This window comes from Apus apus, chromosome 1 (assembly GCF_020740795.1).
Source record: "Apus apus isolate bApuApu2 chromosome 1, bApuApu2.pri.cur, whole genome shotgun sequence".
Lineage (NCBI taxonomy): Eukaryota > Metazoa > Chordata > Aves > Apodiformes > Apodidae > Apus > Apus apus.
This window is the reverse complement of record NC_067282.1, coordinates 175,440,993-175,453,275: the sequence shown is the minus strand read 5'-3', so window position 1 is coordinate 175,453,275 and position 12,283 is coordinate 175,440,993. Positions and strand designations below refer to the sequence as shown.

The window sequence follows — 12,283 nt, the reverse complement described above, 5'->3', positions numbered from 1 at the left end:
CAACTACTGCCTAAGCCATCAGGGCAACCCGCCAGCTGGAAGCATCCCACGCGCCACCCATTGGCCCATGCAATGTAGCATGATACTACTTTGATCAGCTTTCATGTACACAGACTTGTTTGTACTAGAAAAGTGACTTATACGCTGAATACCACCTCTGGGAGTAAAGGATCTTTAGCTTATTTTCCACTGAAAAATACAAGCAAGTAACTGCTAGTTGTTAGCCTTAGCAATAGCTTCATTTTCTTTGGTGTAAACCAATACCCCTGTGTCTGTTCTGTCCCTTACTTCTAGGTGCTTTTATTCCAAAACCTCTACACCCTCAAGAATGACAAGCTTGGTCCAATGTGGCAGGCTTTTCTGGAAAGATGCATCTGTTACATCATTAATTACCTTTCTTCAGGTGGTCAGAAAGCCATGGCTTTAACATTTATTATCTTAATTGGTAGGAGACACTGTTAATTCAAGTAACAAATTTCTGCCTTTTATTTAAAACACTGGAAGTTTATTATAACTTAAAATAGCTTCTGCTCCATGTACAAGTTCAAGGCAACTTGTGACATTACCCACTAGTTTATAGTTTTTTGCTGGCTTGCCTTCTAGACCCACCCAGCATATCTCTTCCTCAATGTAGGTGAACTTCAGAAACTATTTTTAGGAAAGGAAGGGAACAATAATGAGAAAAAAAAAACAAACCCACATCCACAGGAGTTGTATATTTGTTGTACTGATATATTCTAGGCTTGTGTGGTTTTTACATTTATATAGTTTACATTTTGCTTGACCCATAAATAACACTTGCAAGTTTAACAGGGCCATAGTTTAGATAGTATTTACATAGCCCCACCATGCATACAGAGCTTTTAATACCTAGTAGACAAAATTAAGCTGCTTTGCACTAAACATTTTTCAATATTTTTCAACTTAAAACCCCTGACTAAAATACAAGCAATATTTCATCCATAACGCTGCTGTTAAACCCCTAACAAATCTAGTTTGATATTGTAACAAATTTCTTCAAATTCAGGGATATAAAAATATTCAGCTTTTAAAATTTTAACTGTACAATATGTACATTCGTATTTGCACTGTTAAATTATGAATACATTTAAGCCTATGAAATACTACATTATAAATATCAATGTTTTTTTGATTTAGAATTGCAGCTAATACATTTTTAAACCTGGATAATGCATTTGAAAGGATACAATTCTGGAGCCTAATCCTTTAAGCCCTTATAAAAGTATTTCTTACATAAGTAGATTCATTGACTTAAATGGGGTGACATGCCTGAGCAAAGGACTCCAGCAGTTGTATCTCTCTCTTTTGCTGCTGGGGGGTGGGGGACACAGCATAAAAACCATCACCGCTCACTGGCAGCTAAGTCCAACTGCAGCAGCTGAATTAGTGTCTTCCTTTAAACAGGCACCAAAAAAAACACCTTACAGAAGGATGGAATTAAAAAAAAATAATAATAATGTGGAGGGAAAAACATGAAAGTTAAATGTATAAACCTTTTACCACTGCTTTAGGATGTATCAAGGCCTCCAGCATTTCAGTTCTGGCTTTTGCCTCCTTAAAGGTGGGGCTCTTTGGAAAAGGAGCAATAAAGAAAAAAAAAATAATCCAGTTTTTATAGGGAAACTTGAAGGAAAAAGAGTGACCTTTACCAATGAAGAAAGGACACAGTGTAAAGCCTTCTTTTTCTTGGCGGCAAGAGGTAAAAGTCAAAGCTCACCCTGTGTGTATGTAGCTACAGCACAGGGCTGATGATTTTGTTGATCTTTGTTGAATTCCCTCTCAGATAATTCAACATAGGTGAATAGCAAGTATAAAATAAAATGTCTACAGAAGGTCTGTATCCAGAACTGCAGTATTTTGACAGCTGAAACATAGTATGTAAACCTAGCAGTATCTGAGCAGATCATCATTTGGCATGGTGACATCTGTGGATGTTACTTGTACAATGTAAACTCTGGCAGGGTTATCATTTACACTGGCAAAGCATTAAGAACCTTAGCAACTTGCCTAAGTACAATTATTAATATAAAAGGATGTGGTTCAAACTGTAGCTACAGAGTTGACTGGTCTTCCCAACTGTTAAATCAAATTAAGAAATGATGCAATTTTTTCCTTTGTGTCCCCTCTTCTTCTTTGACTTGGTTGTCCTTTGTCCAAACTGAGAACTAGATAAAGCAGTAGTTGGACCAGAAAGGTCATCTGTATAGTATGGATATCTCAGTGATCGTGGCTGTGGAATTGGCTGTCCTAGAAAATATCCTTCCTCTTCAGAATCAGATGACGAGGATGAAGTTGAACACCAGGAGTCATCTTCCTCACCATACAATCCAAAAAATTTATCAACCACCTGATTCCGCAGTGCATAATCAGACCTAGTGTGGGCATATTGTCCATACAGCTCCGCGTTTTGAATGTATGCCTGAATCTCACGTGAGCTTCTGTTTTGAATAAGTTTTTCATGATCCTGAGGGGAGTAATAACGAAATCGCTCTCTGGGAGAGCATCTTCTTTCTGCAGCCAAGTTAAGTGCATTATCTGAACGGGACTTCCTACTTCTTCTACGATGATGAGAAGGCCGAGTTCCACGCTCTTCAAAATGGTAAACACGCCTACGAGTCCTTTCACTCATCGGAGGCTGACGTATTTCAACGTTCTCATAACTTCCATTATCAATGACATCATCTGAGAACTTCACTTGCTGTGGCCTAGACTGGGATTTAGATCTTCTCAGTACAGGCATATGCACTGGCTTTTCCTCTGGCAAGACCTTTTCCTGACACAATTCTGAGCTCAGACTCTTCAAGGACTCTGTGCTCCGGTGGAGCATTGAAGAATTCAGAGTTCCCATGTTGCTCATTTTTTCACAGTCCTCTACCTCTAGTTCTTGGAATGTCTGCAAAGAGTAGAGAGATGGCCGTGGCTTGCCTTCTCCATCCATCGAAGCCCCTATGGTGGGAGAAAGGAGGAAAAGGAAAATGAGAGTGCTCAGAGGGAAAATCAGAGAGGTAAGTATTATAATAAAATATTAAACATTTATTTTCAGTAAAGCAAACCTTGCTCATGCTTTTTGGAACTATTACCAAAAGGACTAGCTTTGTAGAAGAACACGCTTTGTTTTGACTTAAAATATTTAAGTATTAGCTGTGATTACCGAAGAATTAACTAACATTAGGACATCAAAAGCAGAACTAGTTTAATGATTTAAAAATTTTTAAACAGCTCTAACACACAGCTAAGTCTAAGGAAAAAATAATTACTTAAAATTATTATTCTACAGTCTGTTTTTGCAATTTTTAAGGCTAAAATATGTCATGTTTCCAGTATCACTAAATTCAGTATTCCAGCTGTTGCTACAGGAAAGCCATGCATACTGCCTCATGAAGAAGGATCCTTCCCCTCCAAAAATCATCAGCAGTAAGCTGGCCTGGTTTACTCCAGGTTTGTGTCCAGTGACCCTTCATTCCCACAACAGCAACATCATCTGCCCTGTTGGCATTCCCAGGTACAACACCTCTAGTTCCTCCTCCCGTGCCCCTCAACCAAGCTCCCCTCATCAGTTCTTTCATTGCTGCTTGGGGAATGCAGCAAGTGGACAGCCCTGAGCTACAGAAGCAGCCACAAGGATTCAGGTTACAGGAAGAAAATTATGGAGAAGAGCACAGGACAACTTTTAAAATGGGTTTATCACGCCTAACTCCTGGGTTTGGGGTTTTGGTAGGGAAACAGGAAAGGAAGGTTAACACATAGAGAGAGACACTTGCATATCTGACTTTTATCCCTTTGGCTAATTTCAGTCACATTTGACAAGGAGGTTCACAGAAGTTTCTCTTTAGTCAACAGAGAAAGATAATCTCATAAACCTCATTTCCTAAGGCTAAGAAGTTCACCATCTTTTCAGATTTTCTACATATTTTTACAAATAAATCAGGAAATTACCTACATTGTTTTGCAGATTATCGTTAATATTATCCTAGTCTATAATGCAACTTCTCATACTTAAGGTATGGAAAAAAAAAAATCTTCATTTTCTTGAAATGGTGTTTTTTATACAACGAATTATTAGTTCAAGACCATTCTTACTCTGTTTAACATGGATGGTTTTATAAGCAGGGGAAAGAGAATTCAAAAGGAAAGCAGAAGAATTTAAACAGCGTTTAAGTAGCAGAAATTTATCTTGTGGAAGAGTATGTGTTTGATAAAAGCTATCTCCTACTTTACAAGCATCTGTGGCTACTAAAGCTTTTTAGATATTACAGATAGGAAAAGTTTTAGTTCAAAATAGTCCCATCATGCATGCTTTGACCTCTCCATCAAAGCCAGTCATTTCTTCCCCCATTACCTGTTATGTTAGACAAAGCCAAAGAATCCATTGAGTCTCGAACACTTTGTTCTTGCTGTTTCAGATCAGACAAACATTCAAGTGAACCTCCATACCATGGTGTTTGGTCATGTTTGTATCCTGATGCCCCATGTTCCATGTCTAACTCCTGGATTTTCCTGCTGCTGGCAGGGCCTGGGTGGCTGCCATATGCAGAGTCACCCAAGCCATCTTGTGACTGGGCCCAGTACATGTCTGATTGATACTTCTTACTTGCAAGGCTTGGATTATTTTTTTTCAAGTCCAACTTGCTCTTGACCATGCTATCAGAAATCCAGTGTTCACTTGATCTAATGTCTACTTCAGTGGGCTGCTGGAATAGGCTTTTATCACCAAACTTCAGAAGAAGTTGAGTCATGTAGTCTTCATGTTCAGCCCATTCTTCAGGGTCTTCAGGCATTTCTTGCTCTACTCTTCCCTTCCAGAAGTCTTCATTAACAAAGCTTGTCTCTTCCCTTGAAAGGCTTAAATCATCCAGCTTACGAGAAAGGGTATCATCAGCATTGCCTGAAAGGCCAGGAAATTTGTAATTGAGGGCTGGTGACAGGAGGAGAGACTGGCGGCACTGGTCGGCTGACCGGCTGCTTTTTCCCATGCGGACACTCCTCCTGGAATCTCTGGATCGAGCAGACTGAAAGGCAGAATCAGAAGAGTCGGAGGCATGAACATCCTCTCCCAAGCTGCAAGTTTTTGAACAGTAAATCTGCCCTTGCTTTGGAAGGAAAGGGCAGCCAAGCAGAGAGGTCTTGCACTGAGCACAAGAAAAGCAAGTCTCCGTGGCGTGCCAGTGCTGTCCATCATAGGTCATCTGGGCATGGTCAACACCTAGAATGGGAAAAAAAACAATGCTTTGGGTTTCTCTAAAAAAGTACATGCAGAATCCACTCATTCTGGAATCTGACATTATTTCATAACTTAGCTTTCCCTTAATTTCTAAGTTTACTGCTTAAAAAGGACATACTTACCAATGTGTTCCCCACAGGTCTCACAGTATTCTGCATAAAGAGATTCAAAACAGGTACAGCAGAATGGTCGCCCATCCTTCATGATGTATCTCTGTCCACCCAGGATCGTTTCACACTCGAGGCAACAGAAGTGCTTCATGTGCCAGTGTCGACCCTCAGCTTCTGTACACTCATCAGCAAAAATGATCTTTTCAGAGATAAAAAGTAAACTTCTTAGTTAAGGGGTCAAACCTCACCTTGGGAGCTAGAGTATGCAAAATATCCTAACTGTGCAGTTCACACTCTACATTTATTTTTATTTAGCTGTCTTTGGAACACAAGGATAGAAACAGCAATCTCCAATTGCCATTGTGGCATTCTGATCTCTTCCAAAGCAAAATGAAACAAAAAAGAAAAGCCATACTTTTTAAAGCAAAAAAAAAAAAAATTAAACAAGAACTCAGCCATTAGAGAAGGTGCTATCAGGCTGGTATTTTGGAATGCTTGTACAGACCCATTTTCTAATGCAATCTGCAAGACTCAATTCTAAATGCAAACAGGTATGTTCCTTCTAAATACCATAATGTTGCTTGTAATATTGTCAGTTTGACAAGAAATTAAAATTTGGAGTCCTTAAAAGAAAGCATCTGAAGGAATTGCCCAACTGATGCAGTTTGTTAACTGAACAGTAACAGGAGTGTAAGTTGGCCACAAAACATTAATTATTTACCTCATCACAGGCTGAACATCGGGGTTTAAGAAGTTCAGCATGATGTCTGCCACAGTGAATTTTTCCATCTTGGTAGAAGTAGATAAGGTCAACGAGCAGCTCATTACAGGTGAAGCACACAAAACATGAGGGATGCCAGCACACGCCAGGCCCAGCTCTTGAGGCAAAAACTGCAACTTCACCGCCATTTACTTTTGTACCACACTAGGAACGAAACCAGAAAGTGAACACACTTCCCATCCCAAACTACTAGCTCCTGGCACTTAAACTAAATCAAAACACCAAACTCAACATGCAGGTTATATTCCAGAATTCTGACAAGAGGAAAAAAATATTATCAACTTTGGCCTAGACAAACTCTGTCCATCAACAAACCTTTTGTGAATAGAAGATTACTTTATACATACTAACATTTTTAAGCAGACGCCTATTTTTCATTTGTCATTACTTTAGTATGAGTCAGCAACCATTTTATTTTGAGCAGGAAATAGATCAAAGATTCAGTTCATTCCCAGTATCAAAGGTTGCATTTTGCATAAGCAAGTACTTCCTTCTTTCTATTTACATGATGCTTTAATTTAATTTTGTGTGTGTGTGTGTTCAGCCATAGAGAAAAGCTTCCAAGGAATATCAGGATGCTGTAGTTTCACATCATTCAGCCCCTTAGCTGGCTTGTGGCACCAGCAGTATTATTACCTGTTCACAAACCGCGTGCATCACCGCTCTGGAGAGCAGCTTGATGGTGCCTCGGCCGAGGGCCTCCTTTTTGCGCTGGGAGCTGAACATCTGCAGCTCCTTCTTTTCTTCCTCACTTAAAGACTGGCAGTATCTCACCTTCCAGGAAAAACACAGGAGAACTTATTTTAGATACTGAGCCTTTTAAAAGCAACAGATTAATAAGTGCGTGCATCTATGCAAGAAATTCATCAGGCATGCTGGTGATCATCATGCAACTTTTCCAACTTGTTTTCTCCACCATCTTAATATTTAGCTAACGTGGCACAATACAAAAGTAGAACAGAGAGAAATTTTGTATTATAGGGAAAAAAAAACCCCACCATACTAAAATAAGGAGCTGTCTAGACAAGAAGACTTGAAAAAGCCAAACCAAAACCTGCTGCTCTCCTAAAAGAATGGAATGAACCTAAATCAGCCATAACATTGTCCTTTAGATTTATGGTTAAGTGCCCACAACTCACTCAGTATTGCAGTATACACAAGATCTTAAGTATTGACACCCCCGCCCCCTCTCCTTACAAAGGGCTTGTTTGTTATTTCCACTTCTACTCCAAATTACACTGCATTTCTGAGATGCAAACCTTTTACTATCACAAAGCATCCTTTTTGTATGCTACAATGCAATTCCAGGAATTTGTAGGTTCCTGGTAATTGGTGGGTGGCTGCAAACACTATAAAACCAACTTGTGTTAAGTTTATTGCAATGACACCAGCCTCTCTAACAAGCAAAGGCAGTGTCCTTCCAGACAGCTCTTATCTGCACACAAGCCAACCGGACAGCAGAACAATGGACTCAGTGTACACACCGTGCTGCTTTGTAGGTCAGATGCCCCTGCAGGCCACGGATTAAGCTTGTAATAAATACTCAGGTAGGTAATTCTCCACGAAAAAGCCTCCAGGAAGCCCTAAGCCCCAATGATGCATCCTAAATTTTGGATTTACCTCATTATCGTGGGGTGGCAGCTGATAGAGAAGTTGTTTAATTCGGTGTTTCTCTCCTGGGCTGTTAACGTAAGGGACCTTCTCCTCAGGCAAGCAGGCAAAATACAGCTGGACCTGACCAGGAAGAACACAGAGCTGAGACCCAGGGACACCCACCACCCAGCACTGTGAGTGTCCTTCAGCTCCTGTTTCCCCTCAGCTCTGCTTTACCAAGGAAGATGGTTACGCTACATTAGACCCGTGACAGGGTTTGTGCTGAAAATACGAGACCCAGATGAACCAGCTCAGCAAACTTTGAATTGTCTCTGATAAAACTAGCACCCAGCTGCCGAATTGCTTTTCTGGAATGCAATTTGCAGTGACAATTAGGGGGGTATCATAAATTATGCACATTTAATGTTCTCATTATTCCCACCCCCTTCAGGGCTGGTCAACAACCCCGTAGAAATTCCAAGTTTCCCTCTGCAATTTACCACACAAGGCATGAAGCTTTCCAGAAAACAGCCACTATATAAACAAATTTAATTTGCTCTCTGCATTTTACACATTGTTGAGACAAAAGCTGTTTTGTAGTCTCCTGCTGATCAGGTTCACCCAAAGCATCAGCTTTCATTGCTTCCATGTGGGCTTTGGTAAGGAGGTAGAAACATCCTTCCCTTGGGAGGAGGCTGGATCCAGCCACATTTCAGTCAGATGCAAATTAACTACAAAATTTTCAAAGGCTGCATGTTTTTGATGAAGAAATCAGTATTAGGTGTACACACCTATCAATCTTCTTTTTTTTATTTTTCTTTCTGTTCAGAAGAAAATTATGACAGGAAAGCTGTAATGAACATTATGCCAAAGATAATGGCAAAAAACATTTTTGTGGAACAGCTACAGTTTTACTGTTTTTTTCCAATGCAGTTTCCAGCTTGTCACGAGGCCTGGGGCTGTAAATAAGAGCTGACAATTGGCAAAAATATTACTTGCCATCCAGATGTAAATAATGCTCAGGTCAACAGCTTATTACTGTGTGATACAGATGAAGAAGAAGCACTTATCACTTGACTCAGGAAGCAATTAAAATTGTGTGGGGAAAGGTGGTATGAAACATGACTTGGTCTTCATTTAATCAAAACTGAAATATCAGAAGTCTATTGTACGTCCATTCACTACCAACTGTATTTTAAGAAGCTTCAGGAAAAGCTAACAGCATGCAGTGCAAAGTGGAGTTTTGAAGACACTTTATACCCTTTTCTCAAGTTTATTGCACTGTTCTCAAAAGAAGTAATCATTAAGGAAAAAAACCCAACAAACCAAAACACCACAAAAATGAGCTAGCTGGATGATGAGGATATTTTATGACATTTAATCGTTCTGGCAAAATGTTAGCTTGCTGTTCCCCTCTAATGTCCAGTTCATCAGGATTCCTGTAGATGCTTCTTCAGTAAGTGATAGAGTTCCCCTAAAAATAGTTTATTACTTGCCATTCCTGCTGACTCTTTACTTTTTTCGTTATTAAGAAAATCTCTGCATAGCAAAACAGGAGGCATCTTCTGCACCTTTGGAACTCCAGACTGCCTTAGCTTGCCAGCTGAGGCTGCTAATGGGGGCTGCTCTGCCCCCATTAGCAGACCTACAAAGCCACTCTGTCCATTTAATGCTGGAAGTTACTGAAGTACACAGCCTCAGCACAGCTGCAATATCATCAGGCAAATGAACATTATGAGAGGTTCATTTTTGTCTCAATTTGCTCATGAATAATTTTATTTTATTTCCATTACCATAAGGTTATAAAAGAAGAGAGGGGAGATGGGAGGGAACAGCCCAACTCACGAATGTCAGCTCCAGAGACCATACTAGAGAAATCCTGGCGTGAACAAATGGCAGGCATACAGCTATTTAAACAAGCGTAAAATACACCACTACCTGTCACAGTGACAGAACAACCTCATTTATGTGCACTGTAGTAGCAGCATACATGTTCTAGGTGTCAAATGCCTAATTATTTAAAGAGTTGTATGAGTGCAGTGAAGTACTGGCTAAGCAGCACGATGCCACGAGCTTTAATTTTAGCTAGTAACTTATTTAAAAGAGGACACAAATTTCTATGCTGCTTTTAGACTCAATAATACATACCTCTGCAGCACGTATTTATTGAAAAATCTTGACTAGGAATAAAAGTCCTCAGTGGTGAGAATTTTAAGCTCCATAGGCACAGCCTCATGCAAACAGGAAACAAAACAAGAAGTGGAGTTCTAGCCAAATTTAGGTTCTATATATTATAATAATTTGACTTGTACAGGCAGCGTATCACTCCCTCAGACAGTCCTTACAAGCCTAATTTCAAAAATGCAGAAGCAGAGTTGTTACCTGCTCTGGTCTGAGGCCTGGGGGAACCCAGGCATATTCTTCCAAGGCACAGCCAGAGTCATCGTCAGATGTTGAGCTTCGCTGGCACCCAAAAATGAGATTGTTAGCTTTGGGCTCCATCTCCAGTGGCATAAGTGTGAAGTGTTAAATATTTCAGCTGCAGCTCATCAAGCAAGGGATCTGGAAGGAGATATTAACAGAGCTTTAATAAATTGGAACGTGCAACAACTAATTATCACTATAAATGATCCTGCAAGAGTTCCTACGTTTCCTTGTGTTGCCCAGAACAATACACTATTGAAGCATTGGTACAACTTGCTACAAGCAATTCAAAAGTGCTTAGAAGAGTTATAAAAATAAACACAAAGAAAACTAGACACCCACACACTACCACATTGGGCAACCATAATGTATTTCAATATTAACACTTTCACACTTCTACTTGTTTAATTTCCCAGGTTATATGTAGCTACATCTAGGAAAGACTCATTGGGCAGATATTTAAAGAAACAGCACTAGCTCTTCCTGAAGTCATTATTACCACCAATCTAGTAACACAAAAGACATGACAATTGCTTGTCAAAAACTGAAGAAATTGTTAGGGAAAGACAGCTGTGCAAGTGGCACCTGTTTTTCACAAGGTAGCCAAACAGCACTGAGTCTCCTGGATTCCTCAGAGAAATTTGGTTTAGCTTCTATTGGAGCGGAAGGGCGTTGGTCCAGGTGAAAATCTGAAATCCAATTATGCCAGATTAAGCTCTGTAAAATACATCATGATTGTTCTGTTAATTTCAACCCTACAGGGAGATGCTTCTGTTGATTCATGAAGCCTGCAAAGCTTAGTATCAGTGGGATCACTTTGAGTCACAACTGGCAAAGAAAGCTCTCACTAACATCTGTAGCATTCTGCAGTAAGAAGCTTAAGTCTCTTACATTACTTCTAGCAGAAGTTCTTAGGAAATTCAGTCCAGGGAGTTTGGTAACCAAAAGCAGAGAGGATGTATCCTACCATGACAGACACCCTGACCACTAGGAGTTAGAAACAAGCTTGCTTTTACAGTACAACATTACACGTGAGCTGTGCCTTCCACGTTTCAGGCCACCCTTTAACTTATTCATCTAAACACAGACACAATTTTGTCAGTGCTAGATGTGAGCAGTAGAAAATGTTCATCTCCTTGACATGTTTGGTGGGCCTCAAGGGGAGAGCAATCTGAAAACTTCTGGTGGGTCCCACATTGTATTTCACATGTAATCATGATCATCATCATCACCTTATTAGAGAAAATATGTTGCTGTTAGATCACAAGTGGAAGAAAAATTTAAGACTGCATTCCCAAGTGTTCTGCTAGTTACTCAGCAGGAGTTTCTCCTGCTGATTTCTGAGGCACTGGTTACTGAGAGGCTCTGTTGATTCAGTAGGTAAACCCAAATATGCTCCATAAAATGTGGCCACATGCATCCAAAGCTACAAAGTTGGAGAAATGACAATATTCAGAACTACACAGTCTACATACCCCCATTTTCAGTAAGTCTCTACATTACCACACCAAATAAAAAGAGATGGGATTACTTAACTCTTCCACTGGGCTAGTGCTCAAAAAATAAATTAGTTAAGTTTACTCCAAAAACTTCTGGTTCAAAAACATAGGCACTACTTTTGGTGCACTGCTAAGATGCCAGCACACTTCTATTACACTGCATAGTGGCACTGTAAGGAAAGTTCTGTTTATTATTTGATGGGGCAAGCAAACCTGCCAACTCCACCTTTGAGAACAGGCTATTTCTACAAAGCTTGCCAGCTGTCAGGCCAATTTCTGAAATCTTACACTAGCTGAACAACTGAAGGTAAGCAAAGCAGCTTCCAAGCTTCGCATTGCCATACTACAGTCTTTGTCAAAGAAGGTAAAACCAAACTCAATCCTAAAAGCTCAATACTATATATTTAAAATAGAAAGACTGACATCCTGGTATGTATTTGATCCCCCAAATTAAGTTTCCTTCAGAAACAAATTATAAGATAAGCGATATAAAACTGCCCTCTCCATATACTAGTGGAAATGAAGTAAAATATCAGGTGTAGTTTTGTCATTGCTTGTATAAAACTGGGGTGTGAGGAAGGAGGTAGAAAAGGAATACTGTGATGCAGTTAAGAAATCACTCTAGCAAAAAAAA

The 12,283-nt window shown here is 39.8% G+C and overlaps 1 protein-coding gene across 3 annotated transcripts in view; it reads right to left on the bottom strand.

Annotated features, from left to right (window-relative positions):
• Nucleotides 1-462: 462 nt before the first annotated feature.
• PRICKLE1 (prickle planar cell polarity protein 1) overlaps nucleotides 463-12,283 on the bottom strand; it is a 67,626-nt gene continuing 55,805 nt past the window's right edge. For all 3 annotated transcript variants that reach the window (XM_051642136.1, XM_051642156.1, XM_051642146.1), the window contains exons 2-8: nucleotides 10,109-10,288; nucleotides 7,754-7,867; nucleotides 6,770-6,907; nucleotides 6,074-6,277; nucleotides 5,365-5,551; nucleotides 4,361-5,224; nucleotides 463-2,967 (exon numbers count right to left, since the gene is read on the bottom strand). In XM_051642136.1, coding sequence (XP_051498096.1) covers nucleotides 2,111-2,967; nucleotides 4,361-5,224; nucleotides 5,365-5,551; nucleotides 6,074-6,277; nucleotides 6,770-6,907; nucleotides 7,754-7,867; nucleotides 10,109-10,240 — 2,496 coding nt within the window. In that variant the 5' untranslated portion in view covers nucleotides 10,241-10,288 and the 3' untranslated portion in view covers nucleotides 463-2,110. The remainder of the gene's footprint in view (nucleotides 2,968-4,360; nucleotides 5,225-5,364; nucleotides 5,552-6,073; nucleotides 6,278-6,769; nucleotides 6,908-7,753; nucleotides 7,868-10,108; nucleotides 10,289-12,283) is intronic.